Source organism: Calonectris borealis, chromosome 3 (genome assembly GCF_964195595.1).
Source record: "Calonectris borealis chromosome 3, bCalBor7.hap1.2, whole genome shotgun sequence".
In the NCBI taxonomy this organism is placed as follows: domain Eukaryota; kingdom Metazoa; phylum Chordata; class Aves; order Procellariiformes; family Procellariidae; genus Calonectris; species Calonectris borealis.
In genome coordinates this window covers 62,703,593-62,718,525 of record NC_134314.1, presented here as the reverse complement: position 1 = coordinate 62,718,525, position 14,933 = coordinate 62,703,593, and the positions used below count along the sequence as shown (strand labels likewise).

The 14,933-nt window shown below is 36.9% G+C and overlaps 1 protein-coding gene across 8 annotated transcripts in view; it reads left to right on the top strand.

Annotated features, from left to right (window-relative positions):
- EPB41L2 (erythrocyte membrane protein band 4.1 like 2) overlaps positions 1-14,933 on the top strand; it is a 125,542-nt gene that overhangs the window by 37,931 nt on the left and 72,678 nt on the right. For all 8 annotated transcript variants that reach the window (XM_075145824.1, XM_075145823.1, XM_075145822.1 and 5 more), the window contains exons 3-4: positions 11,274-11,755; positions 13,112-13,324. In XM_075145824.1, the coding sequence (XP_075001925.1) occupies positions 11,288-11,755; positions 13,112-13,324 (681 nt within the window). In that variant the 5' untranslated portion in view covers positions 11,274-11,287. The remainder of the gene's footprint in view (positions 1-11,273; positions 11,756-13,111; positions 13,325-14,933) is intronic.

Here is a 14,933-nt window from a genome sequence, read left to right as displayed (position 1 = left end):
GAGGTCCAGTTCTTGGTCTCTGGCATCTCACTTTGGGAACTATTGTTCAAGTGATCTTAATTTCTGAGAGAACATGATGTAATTTTAAACCAGAGTCTGAGTCTGTCTTTGTTAGTCTATGCTTCCTATGGCTTCCACACCGGAATAGGCTCTTGCAAAAAAAGAACAGTTGCTAACCAGTATACTACGGTCAAGAAAAAATTGAAATTAGTTTAGTCTATTTATATGCTTATACCAATTTTCTCTTTCTCGTTGCATTATATTACCAAGTACTTCAGAGGTGAATCTGGAGTTAAAGAAAATTTAGATAGGATAGGGGAAATCCAGACTGAGCTCAAACATGGTCTTGGATCTAAGTTTAAATATGAGAGAAGCATACCCATAGAGAACAGCAGTACACTTGAAGGTAAATATGCTTTCAAGCATTTATTCAGTCAGCACCTAAACTGATGAGCCCAAAAGGAGGCAAAAACCCCCAAACCTATGCAGATTGGGAGTTTCATGCAAACAAGTAAGTCTTTTTGGCTTGGAGTTCATAAAACTGTTAGATGATAAGTTGCTGTCAACTTGGATTTGTGTTTGCCTGGGACTATTTCAAAGCTTTGAAACTTCTCTGGATATATGGAATGAGAGCTGAAAATGTGGCCCAAGAAGGCAGAATAAAGCCTCTACTTAATTTGGCCTGAAAGCTTACTGTAATAACACACCATCCCCGTTTGTATGTGGTCATTAAAAGGCCTTTCTGCAATGGGTGAGGCTGCTTTGGTAAACTGCAGTTTGTGATGTATATTTATATGGGAATGTCATTGCAGTCATGGTTTGGCAAGTCACTGTCTGTTTTTCCTTGTCTACAGGACAGTTCCAAATACTCCTACCCACCCTGTTCTTGGTGTTCACAAACGAATTATTCTTTTAAATCTTTCTTATCTGTCATCTTTCCCTAACTCTCCAAAGAAAACTTTGTTTAAATAGTTACTCCCTTGGGACTTTCATGCATATCCTGTTATCTGTTTTATATTACAATCTTTCATGCTGGGAATGTCCTTCCAAAAAGCACAAAACAGCTAAAGCATTTAGATGACTAACAAACATGTTAAGTGCTGAAGTCCCGGCACAAAACCAGCATTATTAGCATAAAACTCTCTTTTGCTTCCCCTGCCCCATGTCTGTCCATCTCCTTCCCCTCCCCCTCCCATTAGTATTATTAGACTTCTGACCTCTAGGGCATCATTTCACTTTGTCTAGCCCAGAGATGTTGCAGTGGTCAAAAAGCGGGAAACTTTCTAAAAGTTTCTGATATTTTCACTCTTGTAATCAAATACCAGCATTCAGAAGAGCCTATGGGAGCAATGAAGTTTTGGCTGCCAATTTTATTTGCTCAGCTAAGAGGCATCTCTCCTTCACTGCTTTTTGTTGCTTGGGATTGGCCATGTTATGCTCCCACAGGAGCAGTAGATGCATACTTTCCTGAAGAGCAGTATTATCTGTAGTTTCAATACTTCGTTATATATTTGAGTAAACTTAAGTATGTAGGAAAATGTTTGCAGTATCCTACTTTACATATACCATTTTAGGTACATTATAATTACACGGGGGGGGGGGGGGCAAATTGGTTCTGCTCTTTCAAGGGAATACTTCTGTTCCAGTAGGACGTGAAAGACTCAGCTAGATTGTGCTAGTTGCAAACATAAAAATTAAAATGCCAACACAAGACATCTCGAGTGGCTAACCTCTGAGGTTCGGGGAATGTGGGATAGCTGGCAGGGAATATGGGACAGCACTTATTTATTGCAGCAGCCGTTGTGAATTATGTTTTTAACTATTCTATTTTTCATTTGTTTATTTTTCAAAACATATACTATACAATTGGTAGCCTTCATTTGTTTACTTGTATGTGTGTCAAGATTTCTGCAGATTCTGGAACTAACAATTTAACAGTTGATTCTCATACTGGTAGCAACATACCCAGCAAAGAGACAGCTGCAACTTACCTGCAGAAATCCAGAAGTACTTCATTGTATAGCTCAAAACTTTACACTTACTTGGAATTTGGATTAAGCTTGTTTAAGATTAATTGCCAGGAATGCCATTTAACCAAGCATTTGAAACTGACTTCATTACTGGTAGGAAGTGGTGTCACTATCAATTTTTGTATTTCAACTTGCACCCTGATTCAGGAAAACTGACATTAAAAAAAAATAGTAGCAGGAGAAGATTTTACACCTGTCACCTTTATAAAATCATTTACAATTTTAATGTCGCTTTTTCCAAGTTTTTGTTCCCCTCAGTAATGTGCAAACATCAACCAGTATTGTTAAACTGGCTTGCCAAACAAACTGTTCTCTCTATAGTGCTTGTATTTGACAATAGCAAAAATGATGAAGTGCACTTTGAAGTTGAAATACAGAACTGATGTTGCTGCCAAAAAAGGCACTTCTGTGGCTATGTTTATACTCTGAAGCTTTGTAAACAACGTTTGTCTATTGAACTCTATTCTTGTACATGACAGAGCAAACTGTCTTAATGCATTTGTCAGTTGGTTTCTGGCCATTATTCCTAAGTTGGATTAGCTGAAATAAAAAGCTAACAGGCATTTTGAATGTGATCTCAGTAGTGTCTGCATCTGTATGACATTCAGCCTCGACATACTGGTGAAATAAAGTTAATGGTTATATCTGCTTGTGAAAATTACTTGCAAATGTGTTGTGCTCATAGGGGTCTGTGACTAGTGTTCTAGCAAAAGCACAGATCAGTCGTTTCTCATTTCTTTTTCCTGACCTTGAACCCTGGTATTGCGGTTATTTCCCTCTTTTGCATGCTGTTGTACATTTCCTAAACGTGTGAGATGGTAATAATTCTCTATATGACTTCCACTGAAGAGGAAATGGATACTTGTCAAAACAAAGATGTTCGTCTGGGATTCCAGCATCCAGGAGCTTTATTACACTGGGGCCTCTCAGTTTGCAGGAAAAAAAGTTCTCAGGTATTAGTACATTATTTTTCAACCCAAGTTGGGAAGTCCTTTGATTAAGCATGTTATTGTAAGTGCCTTGGAAGCATACATTATGCAAGAATAAACTTAATGCTGTAAGTATAAAAAGAAACTGTTTTTAATCTTGCCAATACATTTTAAATAGAAAGAATGAAAGTTGGAAATGAAAAACTTGTTGTGACATCTAGAAATCAATCACCTCCAAATCAGAACAAGCTAAATAATTTACAGAGCCAAATAGATTCCCTCTTCCCCCCTCGCACCCCCCTGCCATTTCTTTAATAAGAATTGGAAAAAATTAAATGTTTGCCTGTCCTTCAGTGGAATTGTGGCACTGTTATAGAAACAGCCATTTAGTGAGGTGGGATGGGGTGAAAGGAAGGGAATGGAGATTGGAGGGACAACACTGCTTAGAACAGTGTTTTTAATCTCTAAAATTGTGGTTATCATGAGGGTTTAATGTGAACAGTCAAAACCGACTGTAAACTTGCAATGTTGATTTTAAAGATAGGACAGAGATTTTTCTCAAACTCTGTTTTCTTGGTTTGTTGGACAGATAACAGGAAAACAGAGCTGTCTCTTGACCCATGTTCATTTTCTGGCTGCTGGAATGAATTTGGAACTAAATCCCGGTTTTCCACTGAGCATGCCCTTTGCTAGCAGTGTCAGGGCTTGGGTGGGGTCACTTGTTCAATACAGCTTTTCAAAAAGACTACTGGATTCTCATCAGCTTACAACATTTTTTCAGCACTGGGGAACAGCACAAAACTAGCTTGATAAACAGATTCTAATTACTCTAGAATTACTCTACTAACTTATATCGTTGTTTCAGAAGTATCTTTTAAGTTCACACTAGCCTATATAGGCACTTGTCTGTTTTTCTGGTGAGTCCTGTGTATTGCAAGGAATGATGACACATTTGCAGTAATTGTCTAGCACTACAAAAATTAGTTCTAGAGACATGATGATATTTCAATATTTATGTAAGGACATAAATGTTTTCCTAGTAATGCAGGTACGCTACTGTATTTGATTGTCATGGAGTAGTAACTCACTGTCTGACTCTGAAGTTATATTTATTAAAATATGTTATGTTAATACTTACATGAAAACATTCAATTACTTGTCCTAACTTGGGAACTAGACTTGAAATTGAATAGTGTTGCTGTTTAAAGTTTGACCTTTGAAATGTGCTACTGATTTTTAGAATTATTATGGCACCATCTGCTGACCAATGTACATACTGGCAATGACAGTTTGCTCACCTGGTTCCCTCCTTGCAAATAAACTTCCAGTTTAAGAGGCAGTTGGGGCAGAAGCATAAAGAGAAAGGGTGATTTTTAGTTGGCTTATGTTTGGGATAAATATTTTTAACAGGAGATATTATTACAATGGTGAAAGTCTGAATCATAACACAGCTTGAGTCGTCTAGTCACCTGGATTATTGCATAAGGCTCTTCCATGAACTGTGAAGCTTTAAAAGAAATAATTTTGGGTGTGGGGTTTTTTTTTTTTGCTATACGTGGCATAGGATTGTTCTTGGTATTCTGTTTATCAATGTGTTGCCTGCTAAGTCTACAATGACGAGCCGTGATAGCATGAGATCAGTTCAGGCCCCAGCTCCGGTAGCATTGTCACAGCGTGGGAAACCAATGGACTCTGACAGGCTTCTGCCCTGTGTTGACTGTTGAGGCTCACAAAAAAGCAGAGTCTGCAGTCTGGCTCTTCAGCCTCTGCAGTTAACCTTGATTTTTGTGCACAGTGATCATCAGGGAAGGAGCAAACCAAAACAGTCCTCCTTGTCACATTCCGTGTGTAAATACTTAGGTTTGGGTTCAATTGCTAGAGGTCATCTTAATCGTTTGAAAATAGGTGATTAGATTTCATACATACAAAACGTTTTCCTGTGGGTTTTCTGTTGTCATTTTTTAAAATATGTCCAGTAGTTTGCCAGACTGTTGATCTTTTAGTCTCACCTATTTTTTCAGGAGGGTGCTTAAAAATGAACTTAATCCAAATTATTAGACTCACTAGTCAAAGTATGTCTGTTTGTATGCATATACATGCATATGCATACAAACTGCGTATGTATAAATATAGAGAAGGATGCAAGTTCCTGTGGGAGAACTGGGGCTTTTTTGACTTGATGTTTGACTGCAGATCAGTATTTTATTGGAAGCCATACAATGTAAATGTTGCGGATTGATGTAACTAAGCCAATTTTAGGAATGTTTTTGATTCCTTAAGGATCTCAAAGTTGAAAACTGTATTCTTTAGTTGTTAATTTATTCCTTTGCGTTCAGAGGGGTCCATGTCTGCAATTGTAGTAATCCACCTAAATAATGACTAAAAGGTGAAATTGGATTTACTTTTTGCTTTGTCTGCTAATGGAATGCATGCAGGTTATATTGGCACCTTCAGCAAAATGATGCAGCATGGTGGTGTGCTGCACAGAACCATGTGATGCCATGAATTTTCTTGTTTACATACTGGTGACAAAATACAAATTTTAAAATTTAATAGAAATGTAAAAGAAAGCTTTTTTTCATCAGTACATTCAGCCTGATTTTCAGAATAAATTATTGTACTCTACAGAAAATAATTGATTTATGCTTTTGAAAAATCTTCTAGGGGTGGTACCAAGTTACTCAGGTATTACCTAGTGGTTAAACCAGACCCTTTTACACTCTGTAAAATTTGAATGACTGTTCCAGCTAGGATTTTACTTCTTTATGACTTTTATGTCAACAAATTTTGTGTATTGAAACCAGCAAGCATGTTGTTCGTAAATGACCTGCTCTAACCAACTGTGAAATGCAGAGCTGTGCTTCAAATCAATAATACGACATGAAATAAAACACTTTCTTTAAAACAAAACAAAAAACCCTCTCAAATAAGTGGTTGAAGTACATATGACCTTGTTTCAAGTTTTCATGTATATTTTTCAGATGTTCTTTGCTCCCTTTTTGTTCTTTTATGTATACCCCATGTGAACTTTTCTATTTGGAAGTGCAAGTGTGCAATTAGTTAATTTTTATGAAGATAATGCCTTTTAAAAATCACTGATAATATGGTGATCCGGAAAATTGCATGACTTGTGCAGACACCCATGTTGGCTCTTAGTGCACTGAGTTGTAATTTATTTCAATAGAAGTAGGATGATTTTTTTTTTTTCTTCTATGACATGATGGTTTCTTTGCGAATCCTCGTAGACTGGTGGAGATATAACTATCAAAGCGATTTTGATTTCTCGAGTTTACTATGAATTTCAGTAACAAATTAAAAAAGAAAAAACAAGTTTAGGACTCTGTTTTCCTACTTCTATATACTCAGAACATGAGTAAAATGACATCCAGAAATACATGGAAAAAGGTTTTGGATTTGCTCATCTGTGATGAACAAGAAATACCATAACGGAAACAGTGAATTAAGATGCAGATTATCAACTGCAGTGAAAAGAAGCTTTCTATGGTCTTAGTTTGATGTTGTCTGTAACTTTTCAGGATACTCAATTGTGATCTTTGAGCCACTCTTTCTTTCTTTCTTTTTTTTTTTTTTTAATAAACTTCATGTAATACTCCGTTTTCTGTTTCTGGTTTATCTATGGTGGCACGAATCCTTCTGGTCAGACAACTACATTTCAAGAATTTATACTAGGAGCTGGAAGAAAAGGTATCAATCAACTGGCAAATCTGTACATTGAGAGGAAAGAGAGTGGTAAGGAAAGAATATAGTGTTCTACCCTGCTTTCAGGTGTGAAATCTGGCCAGCATTAGTTTCTCCTCAGCGGAAGAAAAAGGGGGAGGAAGGAATGAATGAAGAGGGGAGAGAACAGCTGTTGTCTTCAGTTGCTTCCTGGCAGGCACTGTTGCTTGGGGAAGGTGGTAGAGTTATGATTAGGGCAGGACATATGCTCCCATAAAAGTGGGACCTGTTTTAACAACCTTAATTCCTTTTCAGAAATTGCGAGGTAGTTTCCAGTACTTTTTGCCCTACCACTTCCACCTTGGTCCTTGCGGTTTGGGTAGACATTCAACTGCATGAGCCAAGTTTTCAGGAGGATTACAAAAGATTGATGTTATCACTAGTAGTTTAATTGCATGTGTTGAATGCCAATTGCAAAATCTGCAAAGATTTTTTTTTTTCTCTTTGCTCAGACCTTGGTAATCCCTCCATTTGAGCATCTCCCTAAGGTTCCTTCTCTGTTGTCCACTCTTGCTGCAAGATTCTTACTCTCATTCTCCTTTCAAAATGAAATATGGATTTCATATTACCTTGCACTATGAAGGAGGTGGAAGAAGGAGAACCCTATCTTGCTGCAGCAGTTACAGAGCTTAAAAAAGTTAAAGGGGCAAAAATAATTAGTGTGCTTATGCTACGTAGTAAGAGCAAATGAGAGTTCACAATGCTTCCTTGGAGACAGGAGGGGAAGAAAAGATGCAGCCAAAATTTAGAACTGTAAATTTTCAACCTAATTTGGTTTATTTCTTCCTGATCTCACTTCTGAGACAAATCCTGTCTGCTGCTTATTTCTGTTTTCTTTCTGACACATTGTTGGCTGTTAAGCCACAGGGCTGGATGGGATCTTGCAAGGTCTTCCCTCTCGGATCAGGAAGAAGCTATTCCCAGATAACCTGGTTAGTTCATCTGCTTGACTGTAGTGAAGGTAATATCAGAGACTTTATAACCTGCAACAGTAGACTCTGATTGGAGAACTCCGATGTTTTGTCCCCCACTACTTCTGTTTTTCCTGTGAACTACAAAACTGGAGGATCTGACACAGGATTGAAATAGTGAGTATAAGGGAAGGGCAGGTAGACCTGATTTTCTATTTCTCAAGGCATGCATAATTCTTCTGCCAAAATGAAACTCTAGAAAAACGAAATATATCAAGCTAAAGTGCTAGAGAAGGTAGGTATTTTAGGAAGACTATCCCTTATCCCTTAGACTCTGGGCCAGTGCCCTTGTTCAGTAAATTCATCCACCTCTAACAACTCATTCAGAGACTGCTGGGAGTATAAAGAAATCTACAGGCTTAGGGAAGAGGTGTTTTGTTTTCTAGGTTTTTCCTCCCTCTTCTCCCCCCCCCCCCCCCCCCCCCCCCCGAAAAGCACCGAAATTACAAGCTTATGGGAAATGGAGCTCATGAAGGAAATCACCTCCTGCTGTGGGCATCAAATGAAGGCATTAAATGAACATGGACAGACCTATTCAGACAGAAGCTGTAACAAGTTTCCCTTGCTTCTGCAGTATAAAGCCAAGTTCTCCTTTTAAATATAACTTCAGTTATGAAAAACGTGGACACTTGGAGATGCAGAACCTTTCTTGTTTCACACTGAGCGAGTTTGTACCACCCACTGCTATCCTGCCTTAATTTAATCAGTTAAGATGCGTAACTTGGTAACCTCAGTTCCTTTTATTGTTAGAAAAATATCATAGGAACATGTTTACGGGGTGATTTATTTTGCTCAGTTCTAAAGAATTTTCTGGAGATGCTTCCTATTTGACTGTATAAGCAAAATATGATCTTAATTTTGAGAATGGTATATAATTTTTATTAGTATGTACATGTATTTCATGCATTTCTGCATATTTTGAAAAGTAAAAAAATGCATGCAGGAAATACAGTGATTTTCCTTTTCCTGTAACTTCTTTGAAGATTTGTTTATCAAGTTCTCCAGAATTTTTTTAGCCCCTTTCTGAGAAGAAATTGGTTCGTTCTTAGAGATGCATGAGGAAAAAATTACCACCATCTCTGTTAATAACAAAACCTCCATTTTTACTTTATTAAGCAGAGTGGATTTTGATCAGCAGAAGTTTGTGCATTTTTTTCTCGGGGAAAGTTGATTTTGGTTTTCTATATATTGTTCATTTTAATAATAAACTTTTACATTATTATTATTATTATTAAGATTGATACCTACCAATAGGAAAGAACAGCAGCAATTCTGTGTAAGATATGAAGGTGATAGCAAAATGTAGTTTGACTACTAGCAGTTTTAAAACTAGCATACTAATATGTGGTTTTAAATAGCAAATTCTTTAATTTTAATAGCTAGTCAAATGGAAACCTGCCTTTGAGGCCTATTACCTCTGAGATAAATAATACTTAAATAAATATTAATACTCTATCACAAAAAACTTTATTAAGAGTACTAAAACTTGAAGGGTTTTATAAAAAGTGAAGGAAATGGCTACATAACTGTAATATTAAAGCTTGAAATGTATTCAGAAGTCTCTAGTGTAGCAGTAAACATACTAACCTTTCTTTTAATTTCCCCATTGGTGAATGCTTTGGTTTAGATAGTGAAGTCTAAACTAACAGACAAAGAAACACCCACAACATGTCGTTACTTTTGGTCTCAAAATGCTTGCTTAATATGAATTTGCCTGTAGATAGTTCAAGGCTCCTATGTCTAAGCTTCTTACTAAGATAACTGTCAAATTTGTTTCCTTTGGCTCACTATTGTCCATCTCTTTTGCCAGAAGGGCTTATCTCTTGTATGTTTGGGCATTTATTAGTTTCCTTATTTTTTCTTTTTTTTTTCTTTCTTCTTTTTCTCCTTGGGAGTGGCTTAGTTTAACTTTATTTCTGACTACTTACGAATGTGCTTTGGAAACCTGGAGGCAAAGTGTTGCTGCTGCCTTGTGATCTAAACTAGTTTCCAGTTGGCTTCAAGTGCAGTTTAAAGTATTGTGCAAGTTAACTGCATCAAACTTGAACTAGATTACCTTCTCCTTGACTCTTTTTTGGGCAGGGGTGAGGGCAGCAGCTGTTGAGTTCAGCAGGAGTCCTGAACTAATAGCCTCCTGACTCTAATGGCAGGCATTGTTGGCAATCAGTTTTAATGGAGAGGGCCCAATGTTTTAAAGCTATAAATGTGATTGTAACTAACCTGCTAACCTTCAGGCCAGACAAACAGACCATCAGTTTAAAACTAATTGTTTGAAGAAGGTTGTAAATAAGTATTGGTGACTTCTAATGGGATCTAACCATTTTAAACTTTGTTTGTTGGACCCTGGTGTGCTTATTTTTGTTGGCTCACTTCAATAAATTGGAAAAATTGATTACATTACATTTTCAAAGTAGCGCAGCAAAGTCTAGTGCCACACAGCTAACAAAATTTGTTTATTCTAGTTAACATTTTTTCAAGAAATAGCAAATAATGTTAAGATTAAAGATTATTATTGCATATCCTGTTGTTATAGTATTATGTTTTGTCTTTAATTTCACTGAAGGAAGAGCAAGCAGAAGTGGTGAGAAAGTATAAGAGTTATGATTTTATGTTGATCGGTATGAACGGTAAAGCGTACTTTAAAAAAAAAAAGTACACTTCCTAGCATTATTAGTAATTTCAACAGTATCACTGACTTACAATTTCTAATTTTTTTTTATACTCAGTATCGTGCTCACCATCCTTTTTTCCTATTCTTTGGTAAGCTTGCTCTTTTATTTTCCTCCATCCCTACCACTGGTTCACCGTGGACTGAGATAAAGGAATTGTGAAAATACACTCTTAACTTTAAATACACTTGTAACTTTAGATTTGACTATAAATTGAAACTTAAATACTAAAGCTGTGACTTCCCCTCTAAAATCAATGTCTGTTTCTGGTACTGTCAACTGTAAGCGTACTGGTTGCTTCTTTGCTGAAAAGGTATGGATGATAAGGAGGATGGAAGAGTTATATAACGTCTAAGAGTATAGATATTTTAACTGAGTCTCTTTTAAGGCAAGAATGGCTTTTCTTAATGTAAAAAGGAACAACTAGAAGCATGCACTCTTTGTTGATTTTAAAAAGACTTTCTGTATAAAACTTGTGTTGTATTGATAAGTGTCACTGAATAGTAGGGGGGTTGTATCTACCAGTTTAACTAGAGAAGGTGGATGCTCTTCTGAAATTTGAGCTTCTAGATCAGCCAAGGAGCGCAGTAGAAAGAGAACTGAAGTTAATCGTGAAATAATCTTGGCCGACAACATTAGGAGTAGCTTATAATAAAACAAATGCATTTCAGTGAGCACACATTTTTATCAAGGAGAAGGAAACTATTGGTAAGTCTCTCTTTAGGGTAGTATTTTTGAAAATCTTTATCTGCAGAGCACTAAGTTTTAGCTTATTGGTTTTACTTGTGAGCTGAGAATTTGAAAAGAAGTATTTCTTTAATAAGTTTAATTTAGAAACTCTTGTAGATTATTACTACAAATTACTGCAAATAATGTAAGAGTCAGTAAAAGTAGTAATGCTTCATAACAAAACTATTTTTATTGTTGCTTTTTTAGTGTAAGTTTTGACAATGACAACTGAAGTTGGCTCAGAGACTGAAGTAAAGAAAGATTCCGAGCAGCTGGGACCAGACGAAGCCAAGGACAAGCCTGAAGAAGCATCAGAGACTCCAGAAAATCAAAAGTCCAGGGAAACATCCTCTGAAGAAGCTCAAGATTCTTCCTCTGTCCCAGCACCAACTAGCCAAAGTAGTCCAAGTAGCCAGAAGAAGGAAAAAGCTTCACCTGAAAGCAAGGGTATTTCTCGTTTCCTTCCCCCCTGGCTTAAGAAACAAAAATCATACACCTTGGCAGAGCCCAAAGATGAGACCAAGAAAAGAACCACAGGGGAGGAACAAGTAGTTGAAGAAAGTGAATGCCAGACAGCAGAGGGGGTGGCTCAGCCAAAAAAGAGCTTAGAAGAAGCAGCGGCTGAAAATCTGCATAATGCTAAAGAAGACAAAGAAGAAAAACACTCTGTTAGTAGTGCTGAAACACAGGTATGTGTGGGAAGGCTAATGGATGCTTTGGAATAGTTTTAATGAGACCTGATTCATGATTTATGTAATTCATGTAAGGCTTTGTTAGGATCATATCGGGGAAAAAATGACAGCTACTATCTGGCCTTCTGTGCAGTTGGGTTGATATAGTTACGAGTAGCATAGCTGGTAGCATAGCTGGTTTTAAAGGTTCCTGCTCTGTGGCAGAGCATTTCTTACTCCGGTCGTTCTAGATGTCTAATTTTAGTGTAACCTCACACTTTGGCATAGTTCAAAGGAACATTGAACTGTATAGCATTGTGGTAGAAATGAGCAGAGATAAGAGGAGAAGCTTCTTAAGTCAGCTTTGTCCCTGAAGCCATTGGATCACATGAATACCTCCTTAGTGACTTAGCCACAACAAACGGATTATCTCTGAGTCCTTAAAAATCTCAATTTTTGTTATCCTTTACCTAGAATCATGCTTCTGGTCACTGTCCTTATTGATTCATTCTGGGAGGTTGGTGCTGAGTTCCAAGCCAAACGGCACCTTCTGCAGTACCCCAGAGTGTTGCTTTTTGGAAAGTTGCATGTCAATTCTTAACACTCAAACCTCACATTCTAGGGTGGTGATAGATGATTAAGGACATAGAGAATCTTTCATACGAGAAGGGGCTGAGAGAGCTGGTACTGTTCAGCCTGGAGAAGAGAAGGGTCAAGGGGAATCTTATCAATGTGTATAAATATCTGAAGGGAGGGAATAAAAAGGAGCCAGACTCTTCTCAGTGGCATGCAGTTAAACGACAAAAAGCAATGGACACAAATTAAAAACATGAAATTCCATCTCAAATCACAAAAAAATCTTTACTGTGATGGTGGGTGAAACACCGGAACAGATTGCCCAGAGAGGTTGTGGAGTCTCCATCTGTGAAGATATTCAAAACCCAAATGGATACGGTCCTGGGCAAACTGCTCTTAGGGGGCCCTAGGGGCATTGGACTAGATGATCTCAAGAGGTCCCTTCCAACTTCAGCCATTCTGTGATTCTGTGTAACTTGACTTTCATAAACACTGTTTTTTAGTTTTCTATAAATTTGTGGAGCTTCTTGTTAAATTTGTTTCTGTTAGGGAAAAAAAGCCAATAAAACACTAAAAAAATTATCTCCTTTCAAGGAAAGAAAAAAAAAGCACCTTCTGTGGCTTGAGAGCAAGAATATCTGGTCCCCAAAGGAAGACCTTAATGCTTACACTGATTATTGTGCATAACTTTGATGAAAGCTTAATGTCCTATTTATTAGTAGCTTATAAAAGAAATGAACAAGTTAAAAATATCCACCTTCCTGAGTTTCAGTCATTGTTTAACTGTGTTTTATACAGCCTGCCAAAGAAGATGGTAAAGAAATGGAAGTAGAGAAAGTTGCAGAGGAAAAGGAAGAAAAACAAGAAGAAGCAGACAAAAGGGAGACCAAAGAAGTTCAGACAGCTGAAATTAAAACAGAAAACATTCCTCAGAAGTCTCCCAAGAAAATTAAATCTGTGCAGTGTAAAGTGATGCTTCTGGATGGCACGGAATACAGTTGTGACCTAGAGGTAAGGCATTAAGTCTCTATATAAAGAGCTCTTTTTCTACAGAGAAAAAGAAAATTTGCTTTCATTGCACTGACTGTTTAACAAATACATTTTGTATATCTAGTGAGCTCATTACAATGTTACATTCACATTGCTATCATTACGGGCCAGTTAACGTTTCATTTTAAAACGCCATCTTTAAGAGCTTACCAGTTTATCCTTAAAAATGCACTCCGATGTACACTAGCAAATAAGATAAAATGTAATATACAAATCGTTTCAATGGTGATCGTTTGACAGCTGAAACTTGATTTTTTTGCAAAAGATTAAGATTTTCCTGAAGGTAGTGTCACACTAATGAAGTTGTCTTGAGTTCATTAATTTTTTTTTTAAAGATATCTCAGCTGGAGAACTAAAGTTTAAAAAGTTTGCTTCAAAGAAAAATTCTGTTACAGATATAAAATACATACTTGTATTTAAAGTTATGTTCTAGTTCCACATTTTCATGCCTGCATGGATTGTTTGTTTACAACTGTAAATCGCTGGATTAGATATAGTGTATATTTGTTTGTTGAATCTGACTTAAGATCACTAACAGAAATAGGGATTGTGAGCTAAATGGAAAATAGCTTCTTGGTTTTTATGACTTTAATATCCTTTCAATATATCTATCTATCTATATCTATCTACACAGACAGACACAGACAGACACACACACGCTTTCAGTCTGACGATAGTGTCCAAATTCTAAGTCAAATAGTAGTTGCTTAATATTTTACATCAAGATTAAATTATGAAACATGTAATTACATGAAAGGAGGAAAAAAGTTGCATTACAAATCTTATTTCAATGAAATAACCTTTAGTTTGATTTATTATGAGAATTTTTATACGAGTAACGTAGTAAGTAGGTCCTATCAGCAGGTTACTTCAGGCTACTGCTATCTCCCAAAAGATGCCAGTCACTTCAGTACAAAGGTGTGTGAGAGGCCGTTCTCTATTACAAAGTTCATTTGTTGTCACTTTTGCGAGTAGAAGATGCAACACCAACTATTATAAACTGCATGACTTCTTCAGGCACACTTTTTGAAGGGTTGGGAATTGTTTTAACTAGAAACTCCCTGTTTTATGCTGGATTGATGGATACCCCAGAAACAAGCTCATTTATTTATTATTGGGATATGGTGCCCCCTTGAAAAGAAGACAATGTTCCTTGTAGGACAGTTTATATTTGGAAACCATACTTCCAGCCAGTCAGTTGTAAGACACATTAAAATTTGCTTAGTTCTATTTTGTAATTCAAATAAACTTTGCAAACACTTGAAAACCATGTTCATAGTACCTGAAGACTTTAGCTTTGTATCTCAAAGGTTGTGTAGGTGATATTTTCAAAAGTTCTTCCAGCTAGTAGCACCAAAGGCAGATTCTAATAATGAGGCTTGGTTCCCTTGCACAGCTGCATCCTAATCCTAAAAAACCTTCTGCTCTTCAGCAGTTGCTTTCACAGGACAGGAGCTCTAAGCTGTTCTTCGGTTCAGTTATTTGTAAACTTCTGGGAAAAAGAGGAATCCAGTGAATTAAACAGCTGGTGAAGTCTGTTTTGGCTTTCTGATGCTTCACTTCTACTTGT